This window comes from Phodopus roborovskii, unplaced genomic scaffold, assembly GCF_943737965.1.
Source record: "Phodopus roborovskii unplaced genomic scaffold, PHOROB, whole genome shotgun sequence".
Lineage (NCBI taxonomy): Eukaryota > Metazoa > Chordata > Mammalia > Rodentia > Cricetidae > Phodopus > Phodopus roborovskii.
Genome location: NW_026126434.1, coordinates 30,003,550 through 30,028,425, shown reverse-complemented (window position 1 = coordinate 30,028,425; position 24,876 = coordinate 30,003,550). Strand labels below are relative to the sequence as shown.

Here is a 24,876-nt window from a genome sequence, read left to right as displayed (position 1 = left end):
CAAGAGAGGAATACATTTTGAAAAAACAAATGCATTGATAATGATAAGAAGGAGTAGGGGGAAGAGAAGGAAAATTTTTTAAAAGAAACACAGCAAGATGGCTGCATGGGTTAAGGTGCTTGCTGCCTTTACCTAGTGACCTGTGTTCTGTCCCCAGGAAGGACAAAACCGACTCCCAAGAGCTGTACTCTGACCTCTACATGTGGTCTGCGGCTCTTGTGTGCACTCACATGCACACACATAAAATAAATAAATATATTTTTAAATGTTATATTGTGTGTGGGATTTTTGCCTGCATATATGTCTCTGAACTACTTGAGTGTAGTGCCTGTAAAAGCCAGAAGAGGCCATCAGATCTCCCTGAACTGGAGTTACATACAGGCAGAGGTGCTTGGAATTGAACATTGGTCCCCTGGAAAAAACAGTCAGCACTCTGAACTGCTAAGCCATTTCTCCAGCCCTCAAAATAAATAAACATTTTAAGGCTTTGTTTTAAGAAAAAAAAAAAAACAATCAATGTTGTTTCTGGAAGTGTGGGGGATGGATACACATACCTGGCAAGCAAGCTACCAGAGCTACATCCCAGGCCCTTCTAACTAATGGTTCTGCAGGTGTTTCTTCAGACAAGACCCTGGGCTACCATCCTACTGTGTAAAATTCTGAAGGAAGTCTGGGGGCAGGTGTATTTAGGGCTGTATAAATCTGATCTGCAGGGAATAGGGTGAGACCATACTATACATGAGTGTGGTGGGTTCTAATAACCCCCCACAACCCAAATCATCTTCAAGACATGGACTCTCTAGCTCAGTGGTTCTCAACCTTCCTGATGCTGCAGCATTTTAATACAGTTCCTCAGGTTGTGGTGAGCATAAAATTACTTTTGTTTCTACTTTGTAACTGTAATGTTGTTACTGTTATGAATCATGATGTAAATATTTTTGAAGATAGAGGTTTGCTGAATGGGTCTCGACTCATTCAGAGTTGAGTAAGGAGATAATGTTAAGATTGTCACACACCAAGATACCCCAGACTAAGAGGGAGGGTCTGTAATGGAACTTCTTGATATGAAACTGGAAGAGGCCAGAAAATACATATACTGGAATAAGTGTGACTTGAACCCCCAGAGACAATGGGGGAACCTGAAAGGGTATAGGTCAGTGGTGGAAGGCTTGTCTAGCATATGTGAGACCCTGTGTTCAAACCTCAAAAAAAGCAAAGGTGTCACTTGCCACATGTGGCTACAGAGCCCTCCAGATGTGACCGGAGGATGGTGAAGGAAATGAGCAGAGAAGACTGAGCAGTCAAGGGTGCAGGCGTGTTACAAACCACTGCTCTTCAGGGAACCCAGCTTCCAGCCGCAGCCCAGTTGTGCCCCCTCATTCTCCACGAATTGCCTGTCCCTTCTCTGGAACACCTAGGCCTGACCCTGCTCCCTGGTAGTCCTTGTCGCCCACAGTTCCCCCAACCCCACTCCCTTTCCCAGAACTCAGTTGTGTGAGTCCCTAGCCTGCGGCCTAAGCCTTTCCTGCCTTCGACTGAAACAGCAGCATCTTCTGAGCCCTTGGGGGCTTCCCCAGGCCCCAGCCCCGACCTAGAACCCGCCCGCTGCCTGCCACACTGCCGCTTCCTCTATAAAGGGACCCAAGCGCCAGAGCCCAGGACCCCGCACAGCAGGTGAGCCTCTCCTTCCCCATCTCCTTGGGCTTACCAGTAGCAGGCATCCCTCGGATCCAGGAGATCCTGCCTCTTCACTTGGGCCCCAGCACTTCCTGTACCAGCTGCCAGGATCCCCAGCCTTATGGAGTCTGGTCCCTGTGGCTTTTACTTTTGGTCTGTTCTTGTGGTGTCTAATTTGTTGTCTATCAGTCGCTCTCTCTGCCCATCACCCATCTGATACCTCTGTGGTTTCTTCCCTTTTCCAGTCTCTTTCTTTCTCTCCTTAACCCTGTTCACTTCAGGGTTTCCCTTCTTGTGTCTTGTCCCTTCTCTGTCTGTGGCCCGTATCTCAGGGTAGCTGTCTTCTGCTGTGTGCCCCGCCTCCCCTACATACACACTCACTCTCTCTCTCTCTCTCTCTCTCTCTCTCTCTCTCTGCAGGTCCTCTCCATGACACCACTTGGACGTCTCTACCTCTTGAGGGTGCTTGGCGCCCCCCCTGTCTTCCTTCTGGGGCTGCTTCTGGTCCTACCTCTAAAGGCCCAGGTGAGGCAGCAGGAAAATGGGGGTGCTGGGGTGGCCTAGTGAACCCGGAACCTTAGACCCCTCTTAACTCTGCCCTCTCTAGGGACTCTCGGGTGCTCACTTCTCCCCTGCCAGGACAGCTCATCGGGCCCCTCAGAAGCATTGGACCCATGGCATCCTGAAGCCTGCTGCTCACCTTGTTGGTAAACTTCTGCCTCCACAGGTCCAGTCCCTGGCTCTTCTCCTCCTTGCCCAGGGGCTCAAGTGATCACCCCATCTCCCCACACCAACTTCTCTTACCCCTAAAGACAGGCACCCCCTTCTCATCCCCTCACCAACCATCCCAGCTGTCTAGTACCTGATTCCTCAGGGATGAAGACCTCTGAGCTTGACCCCCAATATCTTATGACTTTTTCTAGGATACCCCAACAAACAGAACTCACTGCTCTGGAGAGAGAACACAGATCATGCCTTCCTCCGCCATGGCTTCTCTTTGCACAACAACTCCCTCCTGGTCCCCACCAGTGGCCTCTACTTTGTCTACTCCCAGGTGGTTTTCTCTGGGGAAAGATGCTCCCCCAAGGCCACTCCTACTCCCGTCTACCTGGCCCACGAGGTCCAGCTGTTTTCCTCCCAGTATCCCTTCCATGTGCCTCTCCTCAGTGCACAGAAGTCCGTGTATCCGGGGCTACAAGGACCATGGGTGCGCTCAATGTACCAGGGGGCTGTGTTCCTGCTCAGTAAGGGAGACCAACTGTCCACCCACACAGATGGTATCTCCCATCTACATTTCAGCCCCAGCAGCGTATTCTTTGGAGCTTTTGCTCTGTAGAATCTAGAAGAACCCAGGAGTTGGTTTCCAAGCCTCCATTCTGACCATTTTAAAGGTCACACCACCTCTCCTTTGCCCATCCCCACAGTCTCAAGCCTTCCCTAGGAAAATCACCTGGAGCTTTCACAGAAGGAGTCTGAGGTACTCCAAGGGAACCACATCTCTCCCGGGGCCACCCCAGATGCTCAGCTGAGGATTCCAGCCTGCCTAGAAGTTCCTGCACAGAGCAGGGTCTCTGTGGGTCTGGGTGGAGCAGAGACCTGGATTTGATAGAGGGACGAATGTGGGGAGGTGCCTGGGGACAGGGGAAGGGAGACTATTTATGAAGGGAGAGGTTAAGTTATTTATTTATGGAGAACAGAAGGAGGAAAGAAATAGGCACCAGATGACAACTAGGTCCCAGACACCAAGAATGAGGTAACATTAGGTCAGTACTCAATAAGAGTGAGAAGAGCAAGTGTGAGTGGCCAAGGGGTTCAGAAGGAAGCACAAGGCTCTAAGCACACTGCTTAGCTAGACATCCACAAGGGGCCACCTGCCCCATCAATGATGCCCAATAAACCTCTTTTCTCTGAAATTCTGTCTGCTCACGTCTGTCTGTTCAGGACTGGGGAAGGGGAGGGGGAACTCTTCCAAGTCTCTCTAAGGAATGGAATAGGGACAGAAACCTCAGGTGGATCATGGGCTGTGGGCAGAACAAGAAGGTGTAAAGAAATCAATACCTCCCGGATACATGGTGGGAGTCAGCAGCCTACCAGCTGGTGGAGAACCAAATGATAAACCAAGGAGATTGATCCAGGGGTGTGGAGAGGTTGGAGGACCACACCAGAGGGTGGGAGAGCATTCAGGTCTGGGAGGGTGGAGGAAGGGAATCATTGGACGATGTGATGTGGAGCCATAAGGCTTGGAAGGAACCCTGGAAGCAGGAGGGGTGTGGAACATGGATGTCTGAGGAGATGGGACCACACATCATGGAAGCTGAGACTGAAAGGAGCAGCCAGGGCACATGGTCAGAGTGAAAGAAGAAGGCTTGCCTCGTGGGGCCTGTGAATTCCCAGGGCTGAGTTCATTCCCTCTGGGGCTGTCCCATACTTGTCCCTGCTACTCCACTAGCCCTCCCAAAGCCCATGCATACTCCCTACTCCCAAGCCGCTCAGCCCTCAGCCGCTTCCTCCCATGAACGCAGAGGGGTTCCCTTTCCAACAGCATTTCTCCCCCTCATGTATCCAGCTTGTCAGAAGCACCGCCACTGCCAACTTCTACCCCCATGAAAGTCCCATCTAGGAACTAAAGGGGAACAGGCATGGTCTCCCTGCTAAGAAACTGACAATTATCAGCACTAGAGGAGAGAGGAAATGGGCTTCAGGACACAGATTGCCACAGAATCCTGGTGGGGAGGGGGGAGGAGATTCCTTGATGCCTGGGTGTCCCCAACTTTCCAAACCTCTGCCCCCGCGATGGAGAAGAAACCGAGACAGAAGGTGTAGGGCCACTACCGCTTCCTCCACATGAGATCATGGTTTTCTCCACCAAGGAAGTTTTCCGCCGGTTGAATGAGAGCATTTCCCCGCCCTCTTGCCCAAGGGCTATAAAGGCAGCTGTCTGCACACCCAGACTGCAGAAGCTCTCTGAGCGAGGACACCAGGGGACCAACCCGGAGGGAGAACAGAAACTCCAGAACACCCTGGAAATAACTCCAGAAAAGCAAGCAGCCAGCCAGGCAGGTTCTGTCCCTCTCATACACCGGCCCAAGGTTCCACATCTCCTTCTGGAAAGAACACCATGAGCACAGAAAGCATGATCCGCGATGTGGAGCTGGCAGAGGAGGCACTCCCCAAAAAGGCGTGGGGACCCCAGAACTCCAGCCGGTGCCTATGCCTCAGCCTCTTCTCCTTCCTGCTTGTGGCGGGTGCCACCACCCTCTTCTGTCTGCTGAACTTCGGAGTGATTGGCCCCCAAAGGGAAGAGGTGAGTGCCTTCATTCTCACTCAGGCAGAAGCAGGGCAGGAGGGCAGAAGAGGAGCTAGGTGGGCTGATGGGTACAACTAATGTGGAGAGTGGTGAACCAGCCCATGTAGAGATGGCAGAAAGAGAAAAACAGAGAGATGGGACCTCTGACCCATGCACTGACCCAGTTCACTAAACTTCTGTTAAGTGGATGTGTGAAGGGATGAATGAATGAAAACTCATGCATGCATATGTAGAAATGTGGATAGAGATGTAGGATGTGGCCAGAAGGGTAGAGAAGTGAGCAATAATGATGGTGAGACAGAGGTGAAGGAGGCATGCATGATAAGGAGAGAGATGATGGGGAGATAAAGTGAGGTCAAGCACAGAAGATGCTTCATAGAAAGATGTTGCATAGTTGGACAAAGGAATGAGTGGAGAATGAACAAATGAAGAAGAAAAAAACCAGACATGGGGCAAAGAGAAAGAGCTGGGGGCTTCTCAGCTACTGGCTGCTAACCTTGTCTTTCTCTTCCTACACAGAAGTTCCCAAACAACCCTATCATGGGCTCCATGGCCCAGACTCTCACACTCAGTAAGTATTCCCAAAGCTCCTCTCTCAATTTAGGGTGGGGGCAGTTACACCCAGGATAGAAGCAATGGGGAAAACTTAAAGCTTTGGTTTTGGAGGAAAGGGAATAGATGTCCAAGTAGACAGATGCTTTCTGGGAAGCCTAAGGGTCTCATCTTTGCCTTTCTTCTCTCCCCTTCAGGGTCATCTTCTCAAAATTCAAGTGACAAGCCTGTAGCTCATGTTGTAGGTAAGAGCTCCATATGTGCATCTTGGGGGCAAATGGACAGGACTTGGGGGGTCAACCCAGGCTGAGAGTAACTTGGAGACAGTATGTGAAGGAGTCAAAGGGAGATGATTCAAAAACAAGAACTTAGTGGGGGTACTCAGAACCTCACGGCCAATGGGATGTGGGACAACAGAGGGCACAGAAACCGGAAATGAAGTGTGGGTAGAACTGGAGGCTCAGGATGTGGAGGGTGAACTAACAGGGTCACACTGACTCAACTCTCCCTCTCTCAGCAAACAACCAAATGGAGGAGCAGCTGGAGTGGCTGAGCCAGCGTGCCAATGCCCTCCTGGCCAATGGCATGTCTCTCAAAGACAACCAGCTAGTGATACCAGCAGATGGGCTGTACCTCGTCTACTCCCAGGTTCTCTTTAAAGGTCAAGGCTGCTCCAACTATGTGCTCCTCACCCACACTGTCAGCCGTATTGCCGTTGCCTACGAGGATAAAGTCAACCTCCTGTCTGCCATCAAGAGCCCCTGCCCCAAGGAAACCCCTGAGGGGGCAGAGCTAAAGCCCTGGTATGAGCCCATCTACCTGGGAGGGGTCTTCCAGCTGGAGAAAGGCGACCGGCTTCGTGCTGAGGTCAACCTTCCTAAATACTTAGACTTTGCAGAATCCGGACAGGTCTACTTTGGAGTCATCGCTCTGTGAGGCAGATGGGTGTCCACCCAGTATCTACCCAACCCCCACTCTGGCCCCTTTATTATCTACTCTTCAGGCCCCAGTCCATCTCCTTCTAACTCAGAAGGGGAATATGGCTCAGGACAGGCTCTGACTCACAATTTTCAGCAACTATAACACTCAGAAAAACAAACTGCAGGGTTAACAGCCTGGACTATGGAGTTCTCACCAACCACCCACCATCATGGATTCAAACAGGCTTCCGGAATTCGATGGAGCCTCAAATGTTGATTCCTGAGCTCTGTGAAGGTGGTTTGGGCTACCTCTGGCTGCTGAAGAAGATCTCAGGCCTTCCTGTCTCTGGATGTTTGCAGACTCTTCAGTACCCAGCCACCCTCACAGAGCCAGCCCCCTCTATTTATGATTGCACTTATAATTATTTATTTATTATTTATTATTTATTTATTTGCTGATGATTGTATTTATTTGGAAGGCCAGGGTGTCCTGGAGGACCCAGCATTGGGAGCTGTCTTGGGACTGACTTGTTTTCTGTGAAAACAGAGCTGAACTATCAGCTGTTCCCACCTGGGCTCCTGGCCTCATTGCTTCCTTTTTGCTTATGTTTAAAACAAAATATTTATCTAATGCAATTGTGTTAATAATGCTGATTTGGTGACCAGGCTGTCGCTACATCACTGAACCTCTGCTCCCCACGGGAGCCATGACTGTAATTGCCCTACGGGTCAGTGTCAGAAATAAAGATTGCTTGAAAAAGAAATACCATTTCTTTCTTGGGGTTAAGTCCTAGTCTGTCTCTCTCTGGAGGTGGGAAACCAACCCCTAATGTCTTCCCTCCAGAGGGATAAGGCCTTTGGGTCCAGATCACAGTCTTTACACCCCTGGCCCTTAAGACCCCATGGAACAAAAGCCAGCCAACATACCCCACCTGTCCCCCGGAAACAGGAGCCTAAACCTAATTACCTTTGCCTATGGGCATGGGAATTTCCCGCTCTGGGAATTCCAAATACCTACTGGGAAAGTACTGCTGTTCTTTCCGGCTGTTGTGTCTCCCATAGAGCTGGGGAGGAGCCACATTCTCAGGTACCTGAATCACAGCCAACACAGCCAAGGAAGTTCCAGAGCTTCAGGTGTCTGGACTCCAAACACTAACTGTGCACCCTGAACCATTCAACCTTCCCCTGAACAGAGACAGAGAGGGCACAGTCTGTGGAGGGAAGGGCTATCCTTCCTTGCTGGACAGGTCAGGCTCAGCCCACTCTGCCTCCCTCCCAGCCATCAGCTGCATTGTTCCTTCCATCCTCTGAAGATGAGAGAAATGTTTTTAAAAGACATACGGCCTGAAGTATGGTTCTGCAGTGTGTGTGTGTGGGGGGGTATATTTAGTATATGGGATGCCCTAAATTCAAACCCAAGACAGCAAGAACAAAGACAGGGGTACTATGTGGGTGGAAGAGCCATTGCCAGCTTTGGTTTCACCAATGTTTTTGACAAATGATGAATATGTGAGGTGGGTGGATTAGAAAGAGAAAAACACCTTGTTTAAATACTTTGTTTTTTTTTTTTTTTAAATTACTTAATCACACATGCAGGGTCTTGGATTTGATCCCAACACCAATAATAATAATAATAATAATAATTTTTTATTGTTGTTGTTATTCAGTAGTACTTGCTGAAGCATGTAAGACTGACTTTAGTCAGAATTACAGTTATTGGTGCAGAGACTTGCTGTAGAGTATATAGTGAGAGCAAGTGGGTCTTCAGAGACAGAGAGGGGTGGGCGTTGGGGAATGGCAAATGACTAAGAGGAAAGAAAAATCAGGGGTAGGGGGACTCTGTCTAAACAGATCAGACAAGACGCCTGTTGAGACAGGCCAGGTGATCAGACATCACCGCAGGGGCTGTGGAGGATGACTGAGGGTGATCAAATATGGGAGAGAAAGCTGGCTAAGCCAATCTAATGGGGTTTTTCACTAAAACTAGATTTTACAAGGAAAGCAATGACTAGGTGTAGGAGATTCAGAGGCCTGACTAGAGCTTAGCCAGAGTTGGTCACCCTCTCACCCCACTGGAAGACCCTTGTGCGGGCAGGCAAAAACAAACAAGGGGGGAGGGGTGTTTGTGGCCATGCCTTTAATCCCAACGCTCAGGAGACAGAAAAAGGTGAATCTTTGTGAGTTCAAGGCCAGTGTGGTCTACACAGAAAGTTCCAGGCTTGCCAGGGCTACATAGTGAGACGTGATCAGAGAAAGGAAGGAACAAAGGAAAAAAGAGAAAAAGAAAAAGAAAGGTAATGGATTTAAAAGTGGAACCCCAGAGAGTGGCAGCCCTTACCAGGCTCACGGTTGGTTGGGCCTTCCTTCGCCCCAGTAGCCAGAAAGGGGAAAACCAAGCACGTGGTATGGTGCCGGGTGTGGGGTGACCCACTCGGGTGACCTACATAGAGTGGGGTGACCCACTGCCTCCTTCAGCCATGGCGTAGGGGGACGGCTGTTACTCATTTTAGGGGCCTCATGTTGCTCAACTTTGGCGGGTGGGTGCCTCAAGTGTGAACTCAGGGTGAGGACTTTCCGTTTCTAGAAAGGACCCCAGGGCATCAGTTTCCTTCATGCACTCCTCCTCATGCACCAGTCTCCGCCCACTCCCTTCTCCCCAAGGTTCATTTCTTTAGTCTGCCCCCTTAACGTGTCTGGGACTGACCTGACCCTCCTTAAAGAACGGCTGTCTGAGTAGTCCATGGTGGCGCACACCTTTAATTCTAGCACTCAAGAGACAGAGGCCGGAGGATTCCTGGGAGTTTAAGGCCAGCCTGGTCGACATTTGAGACCTTATCCCAAAACAAACAAACAAACAAATAAAAGTCGTTAGGCAGGCAGCAGTGGGAAGCTAATGGGCCCACAGGGCTTTGTCCTTCAGTCTTTGGAGTTTTTCTCTCCGGGAACTAATACTGTCTACCTTCCCCTTTCCCGGTGTTGACTCTTCTCACAGTGAGGCAGAAGCTAGGAGAAATAGAGTATGTGAAGGGTCTCGTGGGACCCAGGTGTCCCTGGCATCAGGATGCTACAGGAAGTCCCAGGATTTAACTGTTCCTCCTTTCCTCCATCTGGACCCTTGGCGTTAGAACCAGGGGGTGGGTACAACAGGTGTCCACCGTTCAAAGCGAGGCCATTCACCCCTGCACCCCTACCCAGAATCAAACCACGCCTGCATGTCCGTGAGGATGCTGACACAAGCCAGCATAGTTTACATTCTTTATTTTCACAATTCATGTCCTATAATTTCCCTACCCCCCCCCCCCGATCACGGGGTCCCGACTCTCCGGACATCATGATTGACACATTCGCACCGTCAGTCCATCCTCCAGGGATGCAGATGGCTGTCACCCCACCATCACCGCCCCGAAGAAGGTCTTCCCTCTCCTGTAGTCCACCATGTCTGGGTGACTGATGTTGACATATACCCTCTCGCCGCTCCGGAGCTGCACCAGGCCGCCAAACCCCACGCTCGTGTACCACAAAGACCGGTACCCGACTGGGTCCACAACGGGGATTACGGTCTCTGAGCCCTCTAGCAGCAGCTCGGGGGAGCCCCGCCCGTAGGCGCCCCCGGCGCGGTACAGGGCGCTGCGCAGTGTGAGCGAGCGAGCGCGGCCTCGGCCGACAGGGGGCGCCCTGCCCCGGTACCCGACGTGGCAGTAGAGGTAATAGACACCGTCCAGCGGCAGCACTAGTCCATCGGTGCGAGAAAACTGCGTTCCGCTTCTCAGAAACGCTTCTTCTTGGCTCGCCTCCCAGCCGAGCCCTTGCCCGCTCATCCAAGCGCCTGCAGAGAGGGACACGCGTGGGTTCTCCGGCCTTGCTCTAGGATGGGGACCCCATAGGTTGAACCGGACCCCGAGCGAGCAGAGGGGCGGGGTCTTTCTCACTCCGTGGTACTCAGCGGGGAGGGGCGGGTTAAAGAGGACTGGCACTTTTCAGGTCTACCAGATGCTTACCAATGAGGTGGGCAGCAGGAAGCTCGAGACCGAGATCAGTTTCTGGTCCCCCCTTTGGCAGCCGTTGAACTCCTGGATCTGGTGAAGAATCCACGGCTGGAGGCAGGGTGGCCACCCATGCAGATGCCCCCTGAGAGGATGGGGAGACTAGATTCTTGGAAGAAGAGGGTATCTCGAGACGCAGACGGGGGTCAGGAGTCCCAGAGAGGCTGGAGGGTGAGGGCAAGAGGCAAGACGGTTTGTTGTCATCCAGTCTCCTTTGAGCCTGCGCTCCTGAGCCACTACTGATCTTCTCAACCTGGATGGTAGGATCACAGCACCGAGTTCAGATGCGGCTGATGGCAGCTCCACCCCTCCTAGCATAGAGCCAGGTCTTGGCTACCTCCAGCACCCTGCCTAGCATGCAGCTTGCTGTAAGACAGAGCAAACACAACATATACTCTTGGGCAGAAAGACAGGGGCTGGGTAACAGGAAGAAACGGCAACCAGGAAGAGGCTGCAACATCAGGGTAGGACTGCATAGAGAGCAGGCAGAGACAGAGCAGACATGGCCTCTGTGGAAGCCCCCAGCTGAGCTAGGGAGGCAAAAGCAGAGCCAGAGGCTAACGAGATGAAGCCATCTGGAGCCCGTTGCAGCCACTCACCCAACGTCCCTGATCCTGGGGCACAAAGGCCAGCACAGCCAGGACAGTGATGGGCACTGCCAACAGCAGGGTCACCAGGGAGGTGGCTCCTGCCACAGACAGCAAGAGGCAGCCCCTCCCCTGGGGCCTCCCACCCTGGCCCTGTAGTCCCCGTGTCCCCATCCAGACTCAGCACCACTACCGGGGGGATAGGGGCTTTCATACCTCGGGGGTAGGGACACCTCCTCCCTGCAGACCCACACACCTGCCTGGGACTTTCCGAACACCCCTGCTCCCCTCACACAGCTTCCTGTTTACCCAGAGCTGGGGTTAGAGCATGGTAGCTAGATGCCTGGGTTCTCTGAACTGGGGAAGAACATCGGGCAGAAAGAGGTTTTCATGGAAAAGGGGGGGGGGCTTAGCAGGGAGGAAAAATGAAGCCCAGAGAAGGAAGGTAGCTTGCAGAAGGCCAAGCAACGAGATTATAAAGAGCAAACAGGATTCCAGGTATTGCATATGGTCTGCATACTCTGGACCTCTCAGACCAGTGCTGGAGGGAGGGCTGTGTATGTGTGAGTGAGTACACACACACACACACACACACACACACACACACACAAACACACACACACACACACACAGTTAGGAGATCATGTGGGAGGCTAAGTAACTCTGGGCAGCTGCGTCTGCATCCTTGAGATGGCCAGTGGGCCCTACCTGGTTCTGGTTCTATTGGTATCCCTTAAAACTAAGTAGGGAAGGCAGAAATGTATTTATTTTTATTTACTTATTTATTATGCATACAATGTTCTGTCTGCATGTATCCCTGCAGGCCAGAAGAGGGCACCAGATCTCATTACAGGTGGTTGTGAGCCACCATGTGGTTGCTGAGAATTGAACTCAGGACCTCTGAGCCATCATCTCTCCAGCCCCAGAAAGGTAGAAATTAATCCAGTCCACGGTTATATGGCTTCATGAAGGGACCTCATCCTTGCTCTCTCTGAGGAAGGACCGAGGTAAAGGCGCAACGATAGAACACTGTAGAGGCATTCCACCTCAAGGGATGCAATCTAGAGTGAGCCTCAGGAGACATTCACCAAATGTTCATGAGTGAATGGCAGGATGAATGAATAATCCATTGAATTTCATGAACAGCAAGAACCAAATAAATGGATGAGGTGGCAGCTGATTGGAGCCTAAGGAAGACTAGATGTAAAGAAGTTGGACCAAGGTCTCAGATCATCTCCCCTTCCTGATGGCCCCTGCAGTGTCCCAGTCCAGACTGTGTGTCTGGGTGATAACACCAGCACAAACATTAATAGAATATAATTGTCAAACAAATAGCACTGAGAACCTGCTGGCCACCTATCTGTAGTCTTTATTATATTATGCATTTAATCTCCATGCCCGGGGCTCAGGGAGATTAAAGGCTGTGGCTGGGATGGGAGTGGAACCCACTGACAGAATGTTTGGCTCCTGGGTTTCATTTTTGTTTGTTTCTTTGTTTTTTGGTGACAGGGTTTCTCTGTGGCTTTGGAGTTTGTCCTGGAATTTGCACTTGTAGACCAGTCTCGAACTCACAAGTAATCCACTTGCCTCTTCCTCCCGAGTGCTGGGATTAAAGGCATTCATGCGCTGCCACCACCGCCTGGCTCATTTTTCTTTTTCTTTTTCTTTTCTTTTCTTTCTTTCTTTCTTTCTTTTTTTTTTAATAGTAAAGCAGTACTAATTTCAGTTTTTTTTTTTTTTACATTTTACTATATGTAAATCTTATCTTCCTGTGGCAAGGGAGAAAAATGAGGAAACAAATACTGAACTTGAGCAGCTCAGCTCAGAGGTAACAAGTAGCAATGCTTGCAACTTGATAAGATATGAGAAGTAGCCTGGGGATGTTGCCACTGGGTAGAGTACTTGCCTAGCATCCACAAGCTCTGAATAAAGCAGGTATGTTACCACAGGGCTGTCGTCTCTGCAGAATGATCCCAAAGCAAGTGTGAGGCCAGGCTGGGATGCAAGAGAAAGAGTTGGCATGCGCCTTTAATCCCAGCACTGGGGAGGCAGAGGCAGGCGGGTCTTTGTGAGTTTGAGGCCAGCCTGGTTTACATATTGAGATCCAGAGCTACCTAGAGAAATCCTGTCTAGAAAAACCAAACAACAACAACAACAAAAAAGATTTTTAAAAATGAGATAGGTATGTGATTCAGCAAACAAAATGTTTGCAGATCTAGGTCAGTGGTTCTCAACCTTCCTAGTGCTGCAACCCTTTAGTACAGTTCCCCATGTTGTGGTGACCCACATGCTGCTTTATAGCTGTAATTTTGCTACTGTTGTGAATCATAATGTAAGTATCTGATATTAAGGATATCTGATATGTGGCCTTCCAAAGAGGATTGAAACCCTCAAGTTGAGAACCAATGATCTAGTTGATAAGATTAGTTTATGGGGACTGAAGTGATGGCTTAGAGGTTAAAAGCACTTGCAGCTCTTGCAGAGGACCTCAGTTCAGTTTCTAGGACCCAGGTCAGGTGACTCACAACCACGTGTAACTCCAGCTCCAAAGGATCCAGTGCCCACTTCTAACTTCTGATGACAGTTGTTCTCATGTTTGTATACAGACATAAACACATAATTGAATTAATTAATTTAAATACACATATAAAATATAAGGAAATTAAATATAATTAAAAATAATCAAAACAAACCTTTTGGCATATATATATTTATTTGTTGCTAAGGTTCTTTCTGTTTTTCAAGATGTTTGAACTTTGGAAGTGTGTGTGTGTGTGAGTGTTTGTGTGTGTGGTATGTATGTAAGTATTCTTGCATGTGAGTGCATAGAGGACTTCAGGTGCTGGTCCTGGCCTTCCACCTTGTCTGAGACAGGGTCTGGTGTTGTCTTCTCTGCAAACTTCAGGCCAGGCACTCCCTATGCTCTTCCAGGAATTCCCTTTCTCCCCCCCCCCACCTCACAGCAGCAATACAGAATTTCAGAAGTGGCTGCCACACCCATCTTTATGTGGGTTCTGGGGACAAACTTAGGTCTTCAAGCTTGTGTGGCAATGGACTTTCTCTTCACTTGGTGTTTGAAATTTTTAATAAAAAAGTAAGGTGTGAGCCAGGCGTTGGTGGCACACACCTTTAATCCCAGCACTTGGGAGGCAGAGACAGGTGGATCTCTGTGAGTTCAAGGCCAACCTGGTGTACAGAGCGAGTTCCAGGACAAAGCAATACACAGAAATCCTGTCTCGAAAAAAAAAAAAAAAAAGGTATGATATAATAAAATATATATATATAAAGGAGAAAACCATTTAAACTATGGTTTGGGAAATAAGTACCATAAAATTCCCAAATTTGGTCAACAAAACATTCGTAGGAATCCAGGCCCAGGCCCCACATTCACTCATCTTCTGCTTCCGTTTTAGCTACCAGCCTTCACTCTGTGCAAAGACTTGGGGAACAGCCCTTGAACACCCCTCTCCCCCTCAGTCACAGCTGAGAGGCCTTCAGCAGGGTCTCTATTGCCCTTAGTTCTCTGCTCAATGCCAGAATGCTGTCTCCAGGATTCCCCACATCTTTGCTAGCACCAGCTTGTCACCCTGCATCTGCAGAAACAGTAGTACTGACCTAGACTGGCCACCTCGGGTTCTCCTGCTGCTGAAGTAGTACATCGATATCCGACTGCATATGGCCAAAGACCAGGATAGATACCCCAAGACACCCCAGAGCTCCATCTGGTGCTAGAGGTGCTGGGTATACCTGCCTGCACGCAAATGCTAAGCCCATGAACCTGAAGCAGACACAGCTGAAGGGGAATCTTGGTTTGAATTCATCATGGAAGGTCCCAGGAGGAGGTGAATGTTCATTCACAGGGTGAATTGGAAGGCTGGAACAGAAAGGGCAACCACACTGATAGTAGTCACATGTCTCAAAGGGAAGATGTTGCAACCTGTCTCCTGAAAGACCTTCACGTTCCCACTCAGGAAAAGAGACACCCCAAATCACTCACGAGAAGAGGTTTTGATGCAAATATCATGAGGAGTTTTTATTCTAAGTGCACTGGGGTCCACAGTCATATGCCACGCAGGGGTAGAGGACTGAGGACCTCAAGGGCAGAATTGAGATAGCTTTTATAGGATTTACATCAAAGCTAACAAGGCCAGTTTCAAAGCTAGCCTGTTATTTTCATTAGGTCTAAAAGCAAAGTCACGGGATAGTTCAAAACTTGGAATGGTTAGTAAGGTTTCCTAGGTTACAGAGATTTCATAGAGTACACAGTTTTTACAAGGCGGGACTGTTTAGTGCACGTGCAAAGTTAGGGAGTTTTCTTTCTCTAGGACCAGTGGGTTCAGTGGCCTTGTTCTTGAGCAGCTGGGAGAATGTATTCTCCAGTCAGGGAGTTATCTATATCTATTGGCAAAAGCACTTGTTCTTTTTAGTTTTTCCTTCTTCCCATGAGTCCCGTCTATTTTAGTTATTCATTTTCTTTGTAGACAGGATGACCCATAGCAATTCCCAGACTGTTGGTGTGGATAACAACATTCTTCAGAAACTAGGTGGTTATGAATAATAATAATAATTTCCAGAAACCGGTCATCGTGACCAAGCTATTTCATGTGTTTTTCTTTTTCCCTGAGCTTTGCATGCAGCTAGGGTGATTTTTAAATACACGCTGAAGGACTTTTTTTAAATTTCTAACTTTTAGTGGTCATTAGGGAGTTAGGCTGTGTTTTCGTCCTTTCACTCCCATGGTTATACCTCCTCTCCTAGATGTAGGGAGGTACAGAGGCAGGGAAAGGAGCTAACACCAGAGGGAGAGCACAAATGCCTGGGGTGGGGACATTTCTTTCCACTCTGGTGGCTCTGAACAGCTGACTGAGTAGCTTCTGTAAACCACAGAGTCTGGGGAAGCTACCAGTGGGTGTTGATCCTGCACCAGAGGGATACCCGCTAAGAGAGAGGGAAACAGACTGTGGATTTGGGGTTTCCTGAGCCTGAGGGAATCTTCTATATGCAGGTCCTATCCATGGAGCCCCTGTGGTGTTTTCCCTTTCCAGATGTTAAAAGAATCTATAGCCCAAAGTGGTGGCATGCTCCGTCATGCACTCTGTAGGCTGAGGCAGGAAGATGCAGAGTTCCAGGCCAGCCTGAGCTACTTAACAAAACCCTGTCAATAATAATTAATTAGGTAATCAATCAATTAATTATCTGTTCCTGATTCCACAGTTCCTTGGTCCCCTCTCCCATGCCTGTCCACAGCATTCCTTTTAAAACTAGGATGCTCTGGTTTCAAACTATCATCCCTAAGTCTGGTTCTTGGGTTACATTTTAGGGGCATTTTTCTGCCTTTAGACAGGAACCACATTAAACAGCAGGAAGTGCCCGAGGGAAGTTAAAGGCTTCAGACCATTCTTCTTAGCCACTTCTCCACACCAGCCAAAATAGGCTTTCCTGGGGATGGGGACCTTCTATTTTCTCAGTGGTCCCACACCTACTCCAGATCCGGGCTCCCTTGCCTTTATGGGCCCTCTCAGCAGCACCCAGGATCATGCAGTTTTTCTGGTCTCCTCCAAGAACCCCCCCCCCACCAGGCCTCTCAGCTCTGCCCCAAACCCATCAGCCTGGGACAGAGGAAATGGGGGAGGGGCTGGGGACAGTTAAATACTGTCTCTATTACTTCTGGGACTTCCTTAGGTTTTTGTTTGCTTTTGATACAGGACCTCACTCTGTAGCCCTAGCTGTACTGGAACTCACTGTGCAGACCAGGCTGGACTTGAACTCACAGAGATCCATCTGTCTCTACTGTCAGGCTCAGTGCTGGGCTTTCCTTGTTAAAGTCTCAGGCCTGTGGCTAGGAAAGGGGCACCATAATATATTACAAGACAGCCAGTCAAGGACAAGGTTGTAATGGGGCCCCTTGCCTCAGATGGGGAACTTGGAGGCCACGTGACTCGCCCAGGTCATTAAGCCCAGCAGAACAAGGATTAGTTTAGTCTTGACCTTCAGGCTTGTTCTCAGTACCTGGCTATGGCAGAAGAAAGTAAGTAAGGACTCCTCTGTCCTACAGGGGAAGGGATAGGAGTGCTAGAGAGTGAGGGGGTGGAAAGTGGGGTTCATGGTTAAGAGAGGTGGTCAGAACAAACCCAGAACTAACCAGTGCAGGTAAGAGTGGGACTTCTAGAGGCCCAGAAACAGCAGGGTGTGGGTGAGAAGTCAGGAGGGGGTGAGAGGTCTCAGATACCAGGAAAGGTAGCCGGCCAGACATATGTGAATCTCTAGAGGAAGTGATAAGTTGAAGTCTTGGTAAAGAAAGTGCCTTGGGCTGGCCACATAGATCAGAGTGTTCCTGAGCAGACAGGAAGCCCTGGATGACAGCCCCCGTGGCACAAACTGGACATGGTAGTGCCTCCTGCCAGTCCAGTGCCAGGGGGGGGACAGCACCAGAGGTCAAGCTCATGTGCTCTCTGCATAGAGACTTCAGGAAGTTTGAAAGCAGCCTAGACTATAGACGAGCCTACCCCGTAAAAAAAAATGGGGTGGTGGTGGCGCATGCCTTTAACCCCAGCACTTGGGAGGCAGAGGCAGGCTCTGCCTCTGTGAGTTTGAGGACAGTCTATTTTACAGAGTGAGTTCCAGGACAGTCAAGGCTACATAGAGAAACCCTCCTAGATTATATTTCCTGCATCTAAAACTGTTAGAAAGTGGTAGAGCCCTGGCTTTAGCACATAAAACACAGAACCACATAAGACATGATGGTAGTCAGTGCACACTTAAAAAACTTAGCACTCAGGAGGTGAAGGCAGGGGGATCAGAAGTTCAATCATACTTGGCTCCAGGAAAAATGTAAGACTCTGCCCACAGGAAAGAAAGAGTCAGAATGGTGGGAGCAGCACTGGTTGGGAGGGCAGGGGGAGAGAGGGAGGGAGAGAGGGTAGCGGGGAGGGAAGAGAGAGCTGGGGGTGGATATGATCGAGAGACTTTGTATATATGTATAGAATTGTCAAAGGACAGAAAGTAAGTGGAGGGGGGAAGGGAGAGAAGATAAAAGAAAGAAAAAGGGGGGAAAATTAAAGGAACTGTGAAACTTACATTTAACCAGGGGGTTGGGAAACCAGGGAGGGAAAGGCCCTCTCATACCCCCCTTTCCACCCTACAGAAGAAAAGCTGCTCAAGTATGGGGCCTTGGGGCTGGGAGGGTTCCTTCTTTTGTTTGTCATCACCCTGTCCATCTGCCTGTGCCGGATCCACCAGAGAGGTGAGCCCTACTGTCACTTCACACAGCCATCCTCAGCTTGCCCCTCATACCCTTCCTACTTCGAGGGCAAAAGTCCCCTCAGTCCTGTCAGATCCTGGTAGGAGAGAAGAGAGGCGTGTCCAAAAGGCCCAGGCTTCGAGTCTGCAAGTAAGGTGTGGGGGACCTGCTGTGTTGTAGAAGGCTGTGTGGGGTAGAGGGCTACACTGGGACTGGGGCTGGAGAGCTGGGGTGGGGTGCTGTTCTATGGAGTGGTGCCCTTCTGAGGTAGTAGATCCAGTGTGAGCTGCTGTCCTACGGTGGATGAGCCAGTTTGGGGTGCCATTCTGGGGCGTGGAGCTGGGGAGGGTCTCGCTGAATCCCTCCCCCCTTTTTTTCTTCCAGTGAAGAGACTGGAAAGGAATAAGGTAAGTCTGAGAGTTGAGGGGGTGAGGGAAAACCCAAGTAGGGAGTGGGGCTGGGACGCAGGGGTGGGAGCCAAGAGAAAAGGGAAGAGGAAGCAGAAGGGAAGGAGAAAATGAGAGAGGCACAAACAGAAACAAAAGCACTGAGAAGAAGGGGAGGAAATGGTGTATTTATAAGAGTATAAAACAAGTCCAGAGCAATGACCAAGAAAGGAGGATGTGAGAGAGGAGATTAGAGAGACAGAAAGATTCCAGGACAATCAGGGCTACAGAGAGAGACCCTGCCTCAAAGCAACACCAAAAGCAGAGAGAGAGAGAGAAGGGGTGGGAGTGTGTAGCAATGTGGGTTAGTTAACAGCATCTATCTGGCATGCACAGAACCCTGGGTTTCCAAAGCACAGCATAAAACCAGAGCAGTGGCACACGCCTGAAATCCCAGGTACACACAGGGAGGCTGTCCTCAACTACACATCTAGGTGAAGGCCAGCCTGAGCTACATGAGAACCCGTCTCAAAGAGATGTTCAAAGAAAAGTGCTTGCTGCAGCCTGCCATGGTGGCCTGTGTCTGGAAACTCAGCACTGTGAGGTGCAGCCAGGCAGGTCCTAGGGGCTCTCTGGTCAGTCAGCCTAGTGGGAATAGCAAATCCCAGTTTTAGAAAAAAGACTCTGTCACAATAGTAATAATAATAATAACAATAACAACAATGTGTAGAAACAATTAGAAAGGCGTTCAAGCATTCTTCTGGGCTATAGAAGCACAGGCGTACGTGCACGCATGCACATGCACACACACACACACACAAAGAAGAGGAAAAGCAAGAGAGAGACTGAGAGTCAAAGAGAGACACCTGTAAATGGGTGGACAGGAGGGGGTTTCAGAAAACAAAAAAGAAAAAGGAGATTGAGGCTTCAGAGAGAAAGAAAGATGGGAGCTAGGGCAGGGCCCTCATCATAGTGTCCTCTGCCTGGCCAGGCCCAGAGCCCAGTGCAGGAGCTCCACTATGCATCTCTGCAGAGGCTGCCAGTGTCCAGCAGTGATGGCACAGACAGAGAGGAAGGCGAAGGCATGAAAGAGGATCCCAGCACTGACTATGCCTGCATTGCCAAGAATAAACCCACCTGAGCACCCCCAAATGCCTCCCTCGACCTGGATGGGTGGTCAAAGTCACCCTGGGTTCACCTAGTAAAGACTGGTTCCTTACTTCCGTGTCAGGCTCCTCTGTAAGTCTCCAGGCCATCGCTAACCCTCCCACCCGTTTGGGGTCAGTTGTTACTTGAGTGTGGAAAGCCAGTAAACAGCTGTGGTCCTCAAGGCAGAGTCGACAAGGGTTCAAATCGGCTCTGGTAATCTCCATTTCTCAGCTGCTGTAGCCATAGTCTCAGAGCCCAGGACAAAAGGATGTGGTGCAAGCAGCTCTGAGCCTTGAGGCCAGCAAGTCTGTCTCTGGACCTTTCTGCACCAGTCCTGGTGGAAGGGAGAGCTAATTGGGGTGAAGGGGGCCGGGGTGGACAGAAGCACAGAGGGTTGTCTGAAGAGTAAGAAAATACATGGGAGTCCTAAGTAGGAGAGAGGAGCAGATACAGATTTATTGCTGGTCTTTGAGGTTTTTGAATCATTCCTCACAGGCTGTGGGAAGGGTGCCGTGTGTTCCCATGTGACAGGGGCCTGGGGAGAAATGGGGGGAGGTGCTTCAGAACTACAGTCCTGAAGCTCTCTTCTCGAAGTCTCTTCCTCCCATTTCTGCCACCATTGACCCTGCTCAGCAACTCACATTTGCCCTGATAATAGAGGGTGCTGCCGATGGCCACAGAGAGAAAGCTGAGGGCGTAGAATCCTGCCCGGAGGAGGAGACTTTTGTGGGCTACTTGTTCTGAACTGGAGGCTTGATGAGGAGGTTCTGCAGCAGGACGTGGAGAGAAAGGAGCTTAGGAACTCAGAGCTGGGGACATTACTTCACGCCCAGGAACATTGCACCTTGGGGTATCCCACCAACTCACCTTTCTCCACCACCAGCTGAGTCCCATTTCCTGTTCCAACACCCAGGCCTAGCACCTCCACCCTGCACACATAGATTCCAGTGTCATGGCTTTGGGCGTCCAGTATGAGCAGCTCTGCCTTGTGGTCCCTGATGAATCGGGGAACAACAGCAAAAGAGGCCACACGGCCCCTGAACTCTGGGGTCATGTTGCTCACCTCCATCCCCGGGGCCACTTTGTCTTGGTACCATGTGACGGAGCCAATGGCCTCTGTCCCTCGGCTGGCATTGAAGGAGCAGGGCAAGAGGGCAGGGTTGCCCTCTTGGACATGAATCTCAAGGGGCTGAGACACAAAGAGAACACAGGATCCTGGGAAGAAAGCAAACAGCCAGAGAACAGCTATTTAGTTACTCCAAAGAAAAAGGCATTCGGAGGACACCCCACCTTTCCTCATGGGGTTGTGTCAGGACAAGCACCCTAGGGTGTCTCATTAAGCCCTTTCCTCTTCACTAATTTAATTTCTTAGTTTTCAACTTCTTTCACACACCAACTCTGGCTCATTTACAGCCAGCCTTCTCTAGAAACCATTTTGCCCAACTGATCCTCATGATATGCTTGAAATTCAGGACTGAATGTAGTTACCTGGCTAAGTATCTCCATTGTGGCACCACTCTAGATATTATTATTGTGATGGGAGTTGTTTTTGCTTTATGTTTTCTTGGGTTTGTTTTGTTTTGATTTTGATTTCTGTACATCTGACACAGACATAGATGCAGGCAAAATGGCAACTTTTTTTTTGAGACAGGGTTTCCTCTGTGTAACAGCCCTGGCTGTCCTCTGTAGGCCAGAATGGTCTCAAACTCACAGAGATCCACCTGCCTCTGCTCCTGAGTACAAAAAAAAAAAAAAAAAGAAAAAAGAAAAGAAAAGAAAAAAAAGAAAAAGAAAAAAACCATATTGCTTAATTTTTTGAGATATATTTTTTAATTTAATTTAAAAATATTTTATATGTATATGTGTTTTGTCTACATATATGTCTGTGCACCACATGCCTGCCTACTGCCTGTGGAGACCAGAAGAGAATGCCAGATCCCCCAGAACTATAGAGATCCCCCAGAGTTATAGAGGGCTGCTAGCCACCATATGGGTCCTGGAAATTGAACCTGGCCTTATGGAAGAGCAGCCAGTACTTTTAACCGCACAGTAACCGCCTTTACATATTAATTTTAAAGCTAGATTTGGTATTGGAGATCCTGCCACCAAAATAAACATTAAATTAAAAAAATAATTGTGAGCTGATTATGATGACATAGGCCTGTCATCAGGCACTCTGGAGCCTAAGCCAGGAATACTGCCAGAAGTTCAAAGGTCAGCTCAACAACACTACGTAGAGAGTTTCAGGTCATCCAGGGTAATGTAGCGAGACCCTAGTTAAAAATAGAAGAAGCCCAATCATTCAATTAATCAATCAGTAGAACATTACCATGGGCTGGCCCACTAGAGATATGCAGAAGAGCCTGAGAATCTGCCCAATGGTCCTAGCATTGATGATCTTGGGTCTACAGTTTGAAAAGCACTGTATGTACTCAACAAACATAGCTTTTTTTTATGTTCTTCTTATTAATTAAAATCTGTTTCAGTTAAAAAAAAAATCTTAACCACAAGTCTCTAAAACTCCTAAATATGTATTTGTGCCCTATCTAATAGACTTAATAATCTAATCGACCTCACACAACAAGTTGAACCCTGAAAAATGAAAATCAGAGTGGTGAGACGGCTTAATTGATAAAGCCCCAGCCACAAAGCCTGATGACCTGTGTTCAAGTCCCAGGATCCTGGTAACAGAAGAACAGACTCTTTGCAGGTTATTCTTTGATCTGTGTGAACCTTGACAGGTGTATACTCTATCTCCAAAATAAGTTGATGTACTTTTAAGAATTAAAAACATTAAAGAGGCCAGGCAGTGGTGGCGTACATCTTTGATCCCAGCACTCGGGAAGCAGAGGCAGACAGATCTCTGTGAGTTCGACGCCAGCCTGGTCTACAGAGCGAGTTCCAGGACAGGCTCCAAAGCCACAGAGAAAATCTGTCTTGGAAAGAAAAAAAAAAAAATCAAAGAAAGAAAACCAGCTGAGTGTGTTAGTATGAGTGTCTCAGCACTCAGGGGCCTAAGGGGACAGGGGGCTTAAAGGCCAGGGCCAGGCTGGGCTACACAGCCAGGGCTAGGAGATTAGCTCCTTTGGTTGCATACTGGAAGCCCTGGTTTTTGTTTTGATCCCTAGCAGCACACACATCGATGCACCACTGTAGTCCTAGCAGTTGGGAGGTGGGCATGAGAGAACAATTCAAGGTCATCATCCTTCCCTGTATATGTCTGAGGCACTGTCTCAAAAACAAACAAGCAAAAACAACACAGCCAGCCAAATCAAAATGCCATCCCTCCTTTTCCACCAGTTTTTCCTGGGGTCTTTCAGGTTTATCTTTCTTGAAAGAAGGTGGAGAATTAAAAAGGCTCTGGAATGGATGCTAGAAATGACTCTTCGGGTGGGGCGACCAAGCAGGTCTGCCTTCCGAGTCCACAGGCAATAGCTTTCTGAAGTGCTTTTCTGTATCCCTCAGGGCACAGTGTTCAGCCCCCACCAGGCACCCTCTGAAGCATCTAAGTCCTCCCCAACACCCACACCCTGGGTCCCGAGCAAACTCCCAGTCACCTGGATAAACCATGATGCAGAAGAGCAACAGTGTCTTGGCCATGTCTCCAGTTAGTGAGGCAAGCGTGGTGGACCTCGGCAGTGAAGTTTGAGTAGAGGAGGAATGGCATGAAGCCTAGGACAAGCAGGACTCATATGATTTGCCAAGGACCTCCGCTGCTTGGGGCTTGGAGAATCATAAGCACGTCTTGCTAAGGAGGGAGATGGCACTGATGGAGATGCCTGGGGCTCTCTGGAGGCAGCTAGTGGTCAGGTGGTATACTAGGACAGGATATCCTCACATCTGATTTTACAAGAGTAGGTAGGTGAGACCAGGATGTGGTTCTCTCACCTTCTGAGGTTCAAGACCAGACCTTCACCCAGAACAAACCTCCAGCTGAGAAACTAGCCCTCCTTCCTCTCCCCTTTGTTCAGCTGTTCCCAGGTCCTCTGCCTCCATGTCTCACTAGTTTGGCTTTCCCTCGGGGCTGCCCTAGGACTTCTATAAATTAGAGTGGGGGTAGGGGAGCAAGCTAATTGGTGGTGTATACCACCTCCAAATAGTGACCGGCAGCAGGAGGCCCCTCCGACCCCAGTCCCTGTAGAATAGCTCTTAACAAAACCAGAAACAGATGATGGGGCAGGTTCCCATTCCAAGGATGCCTCCGGATGCTCTCTGTCTCCGACCAGGAAGTAAGAGAGCGAGCTGGGGTTGGGGACCCCAGACCTAGTCCCCACGCCCCAGTGGGCATGGTCAGTGCAACAGGTGCGGGCGGGTGGATATCTCACTATAGTGGTGGGTGTGTCTGGAAGCTTCATTTGCACAGGTTGGACTTTCATTCCCCCAGCTGGGTTGACAGGGGAGTGAGTGTTATTAATGGATATGTTTCACTCATTTGTTTTCACTTTCCTGAAAAGGTCATTCCCAGCAAGTCAGCTCTACTGTGCTTGCTACACAGACTTAACCACTGGGAAATCCATTCATTTGTTATTTTATTGACATCAGATAGTCTGGAATTGGAGTTACAGAGTTACGTATGGTTGTGAGCCACCACATGGGTGCTGGGAATTGAAGTTCCATCCTCTGCAAGAGCCACAAGTGCTCTTGGCCACTGATCATCTCTCTAGCCCTTAACCTCATCTTTTAAACCAATACATGTCTCTCTCTTTGCATCTGTCGTAGCTCTGTTTCAAAACATATTGTCCAATTGCTTCCCAGCCACATGGCTTTCTGTTGAAGAAACAATAACCTCAATATTAAGACTGGCTTAGCCCAACAGTGGAGGCACACACCTTTAATCCCAGTACTCAGGAGGCAGAGGCAGGTGGATTTCTGAGTTTGAGGCCAGCCTGGTCTACAGAGTGAGTTCCAGAACAGCCAGGGTTACACAGAGAAACCCTGTCTTGAAAACCCAAATGGAAAAGAATGGCTTGAAACCCTTCCAGAGCGCCCTCTCTCCCAAACCACTCTCTCGGCAA

At 49.4% G+C, this 24,876-nt stretch overlaps 5 protein-coding genes across 5 annotated transcripts; 3 read left to right on the top strand and 2 right to left on the bottom strand.

The window, feature by feature from the left end:
- The first annotated feature begins 2,099 nt into the window (after positions 1–2,099).
- On the top strand, positions 2,100–3,553 carry Lta (lymphotoxin alpha). The gene is made up of 3 exons (XM_051186564.1): positions 2,100–2,202; positions 2,285–2,384; positions 2,601–3,553. Exons 1-3 carry the CDS (start codon positions 2,107–2,109, stop codon positions 3,011–3,013), a joined length of 609 nt encoding a protein of 202 aa, XP_051042521.1. The 5' UTR covers positions 2,100–2,106; the 3' UTR covers positions 3,014–3,553.
- Positions 3,554–4,645: 1,092 nt separating this feature from the next.
- Positions 4,646–7,220, top strand: Tnf (tumor necrosis factor). The gene is made up of 4 exons (XM_051187360.1): positions 4,646–4,981; positions 5,504–5,555; positions 5,734–5,781; positions 6,054–7,220. Exons 1-4 carry the CDS (start codon positions 4,796–4,798, stop codon positions 6,470–6,472), a joined length of 705 nt encoding a protein of 234 aa, XP_051043317.1. The 5' UTR covers positions 4,646–4,795; the 3' UTR covers positions 6,473–7,220.
- A 2,478-nt stretch (positions 7,221–9,698) lies between these two features.
- On the bottom strand, positions 9,699–11,302 carry Ltb (lymphotoxin beta). Its single transcript, XM_051187359.1, has 3 exons — positions 11,099–11,302; positions 10,455–10,752; positions 9,699–10,282 (listed from the first exon to the last, which is right to left on the bottom strand). The coding sequence occupies exons 1-3, from the start codon at positions 11,258–11,260 to the stop codon at positions 9,840–9,842; spliced, it is 903 nt and encodes a 300-aa protein (XP_051043316.1). The 5' UTR covers positions 11,261–11,302; the 3' UTR covers positions 9,699–9,839.
- A 6,867-nt stretch (positions 11,303–18,169) lies between these two features.
- Positions 18,170–19,931, top strand: Lst1 (leukocyte specific transcript 1; the record flags this gene model as incomplete). Its single annotated transcript, XM_051186597.1, has 3 exons — positions 18,170–18,329; positions 18,711–18,733; positions 19,704–19,931. Coding segments are annotated over 3 exons (333 nt in total), but the record flags the coding sequence as incomplete, so codon positions are not given.
- A 264-nt stretch (positions 19,932–20,195) lies between these two features.
- Positions 20,196–23,575, bottom strand: Ncr3 (natural cytotoxicity triggering receptor 3). Its single transcript, XM_051186563.1, has 4 exons — positions 23,419–23,575; positions 20,729–21,076; positions 20,503–20,628; positions 20,196–20,396 (listed from the first exon to the last, which is right to left on the bottom strand). Exons 1-4 carry the CDS (start codon positions 23,459–23,461, stop codon positions 20,344–20,346), a joined length of 570 nt encoding a protein of 189 aa, XP_051042520.1. The 5' UTR covers positions 23,462–23,575; the 3' UTR covers positions 20,196–20,343.
- Positions 23,576–24,876: the final 1,301 nt, after the last annotated feature.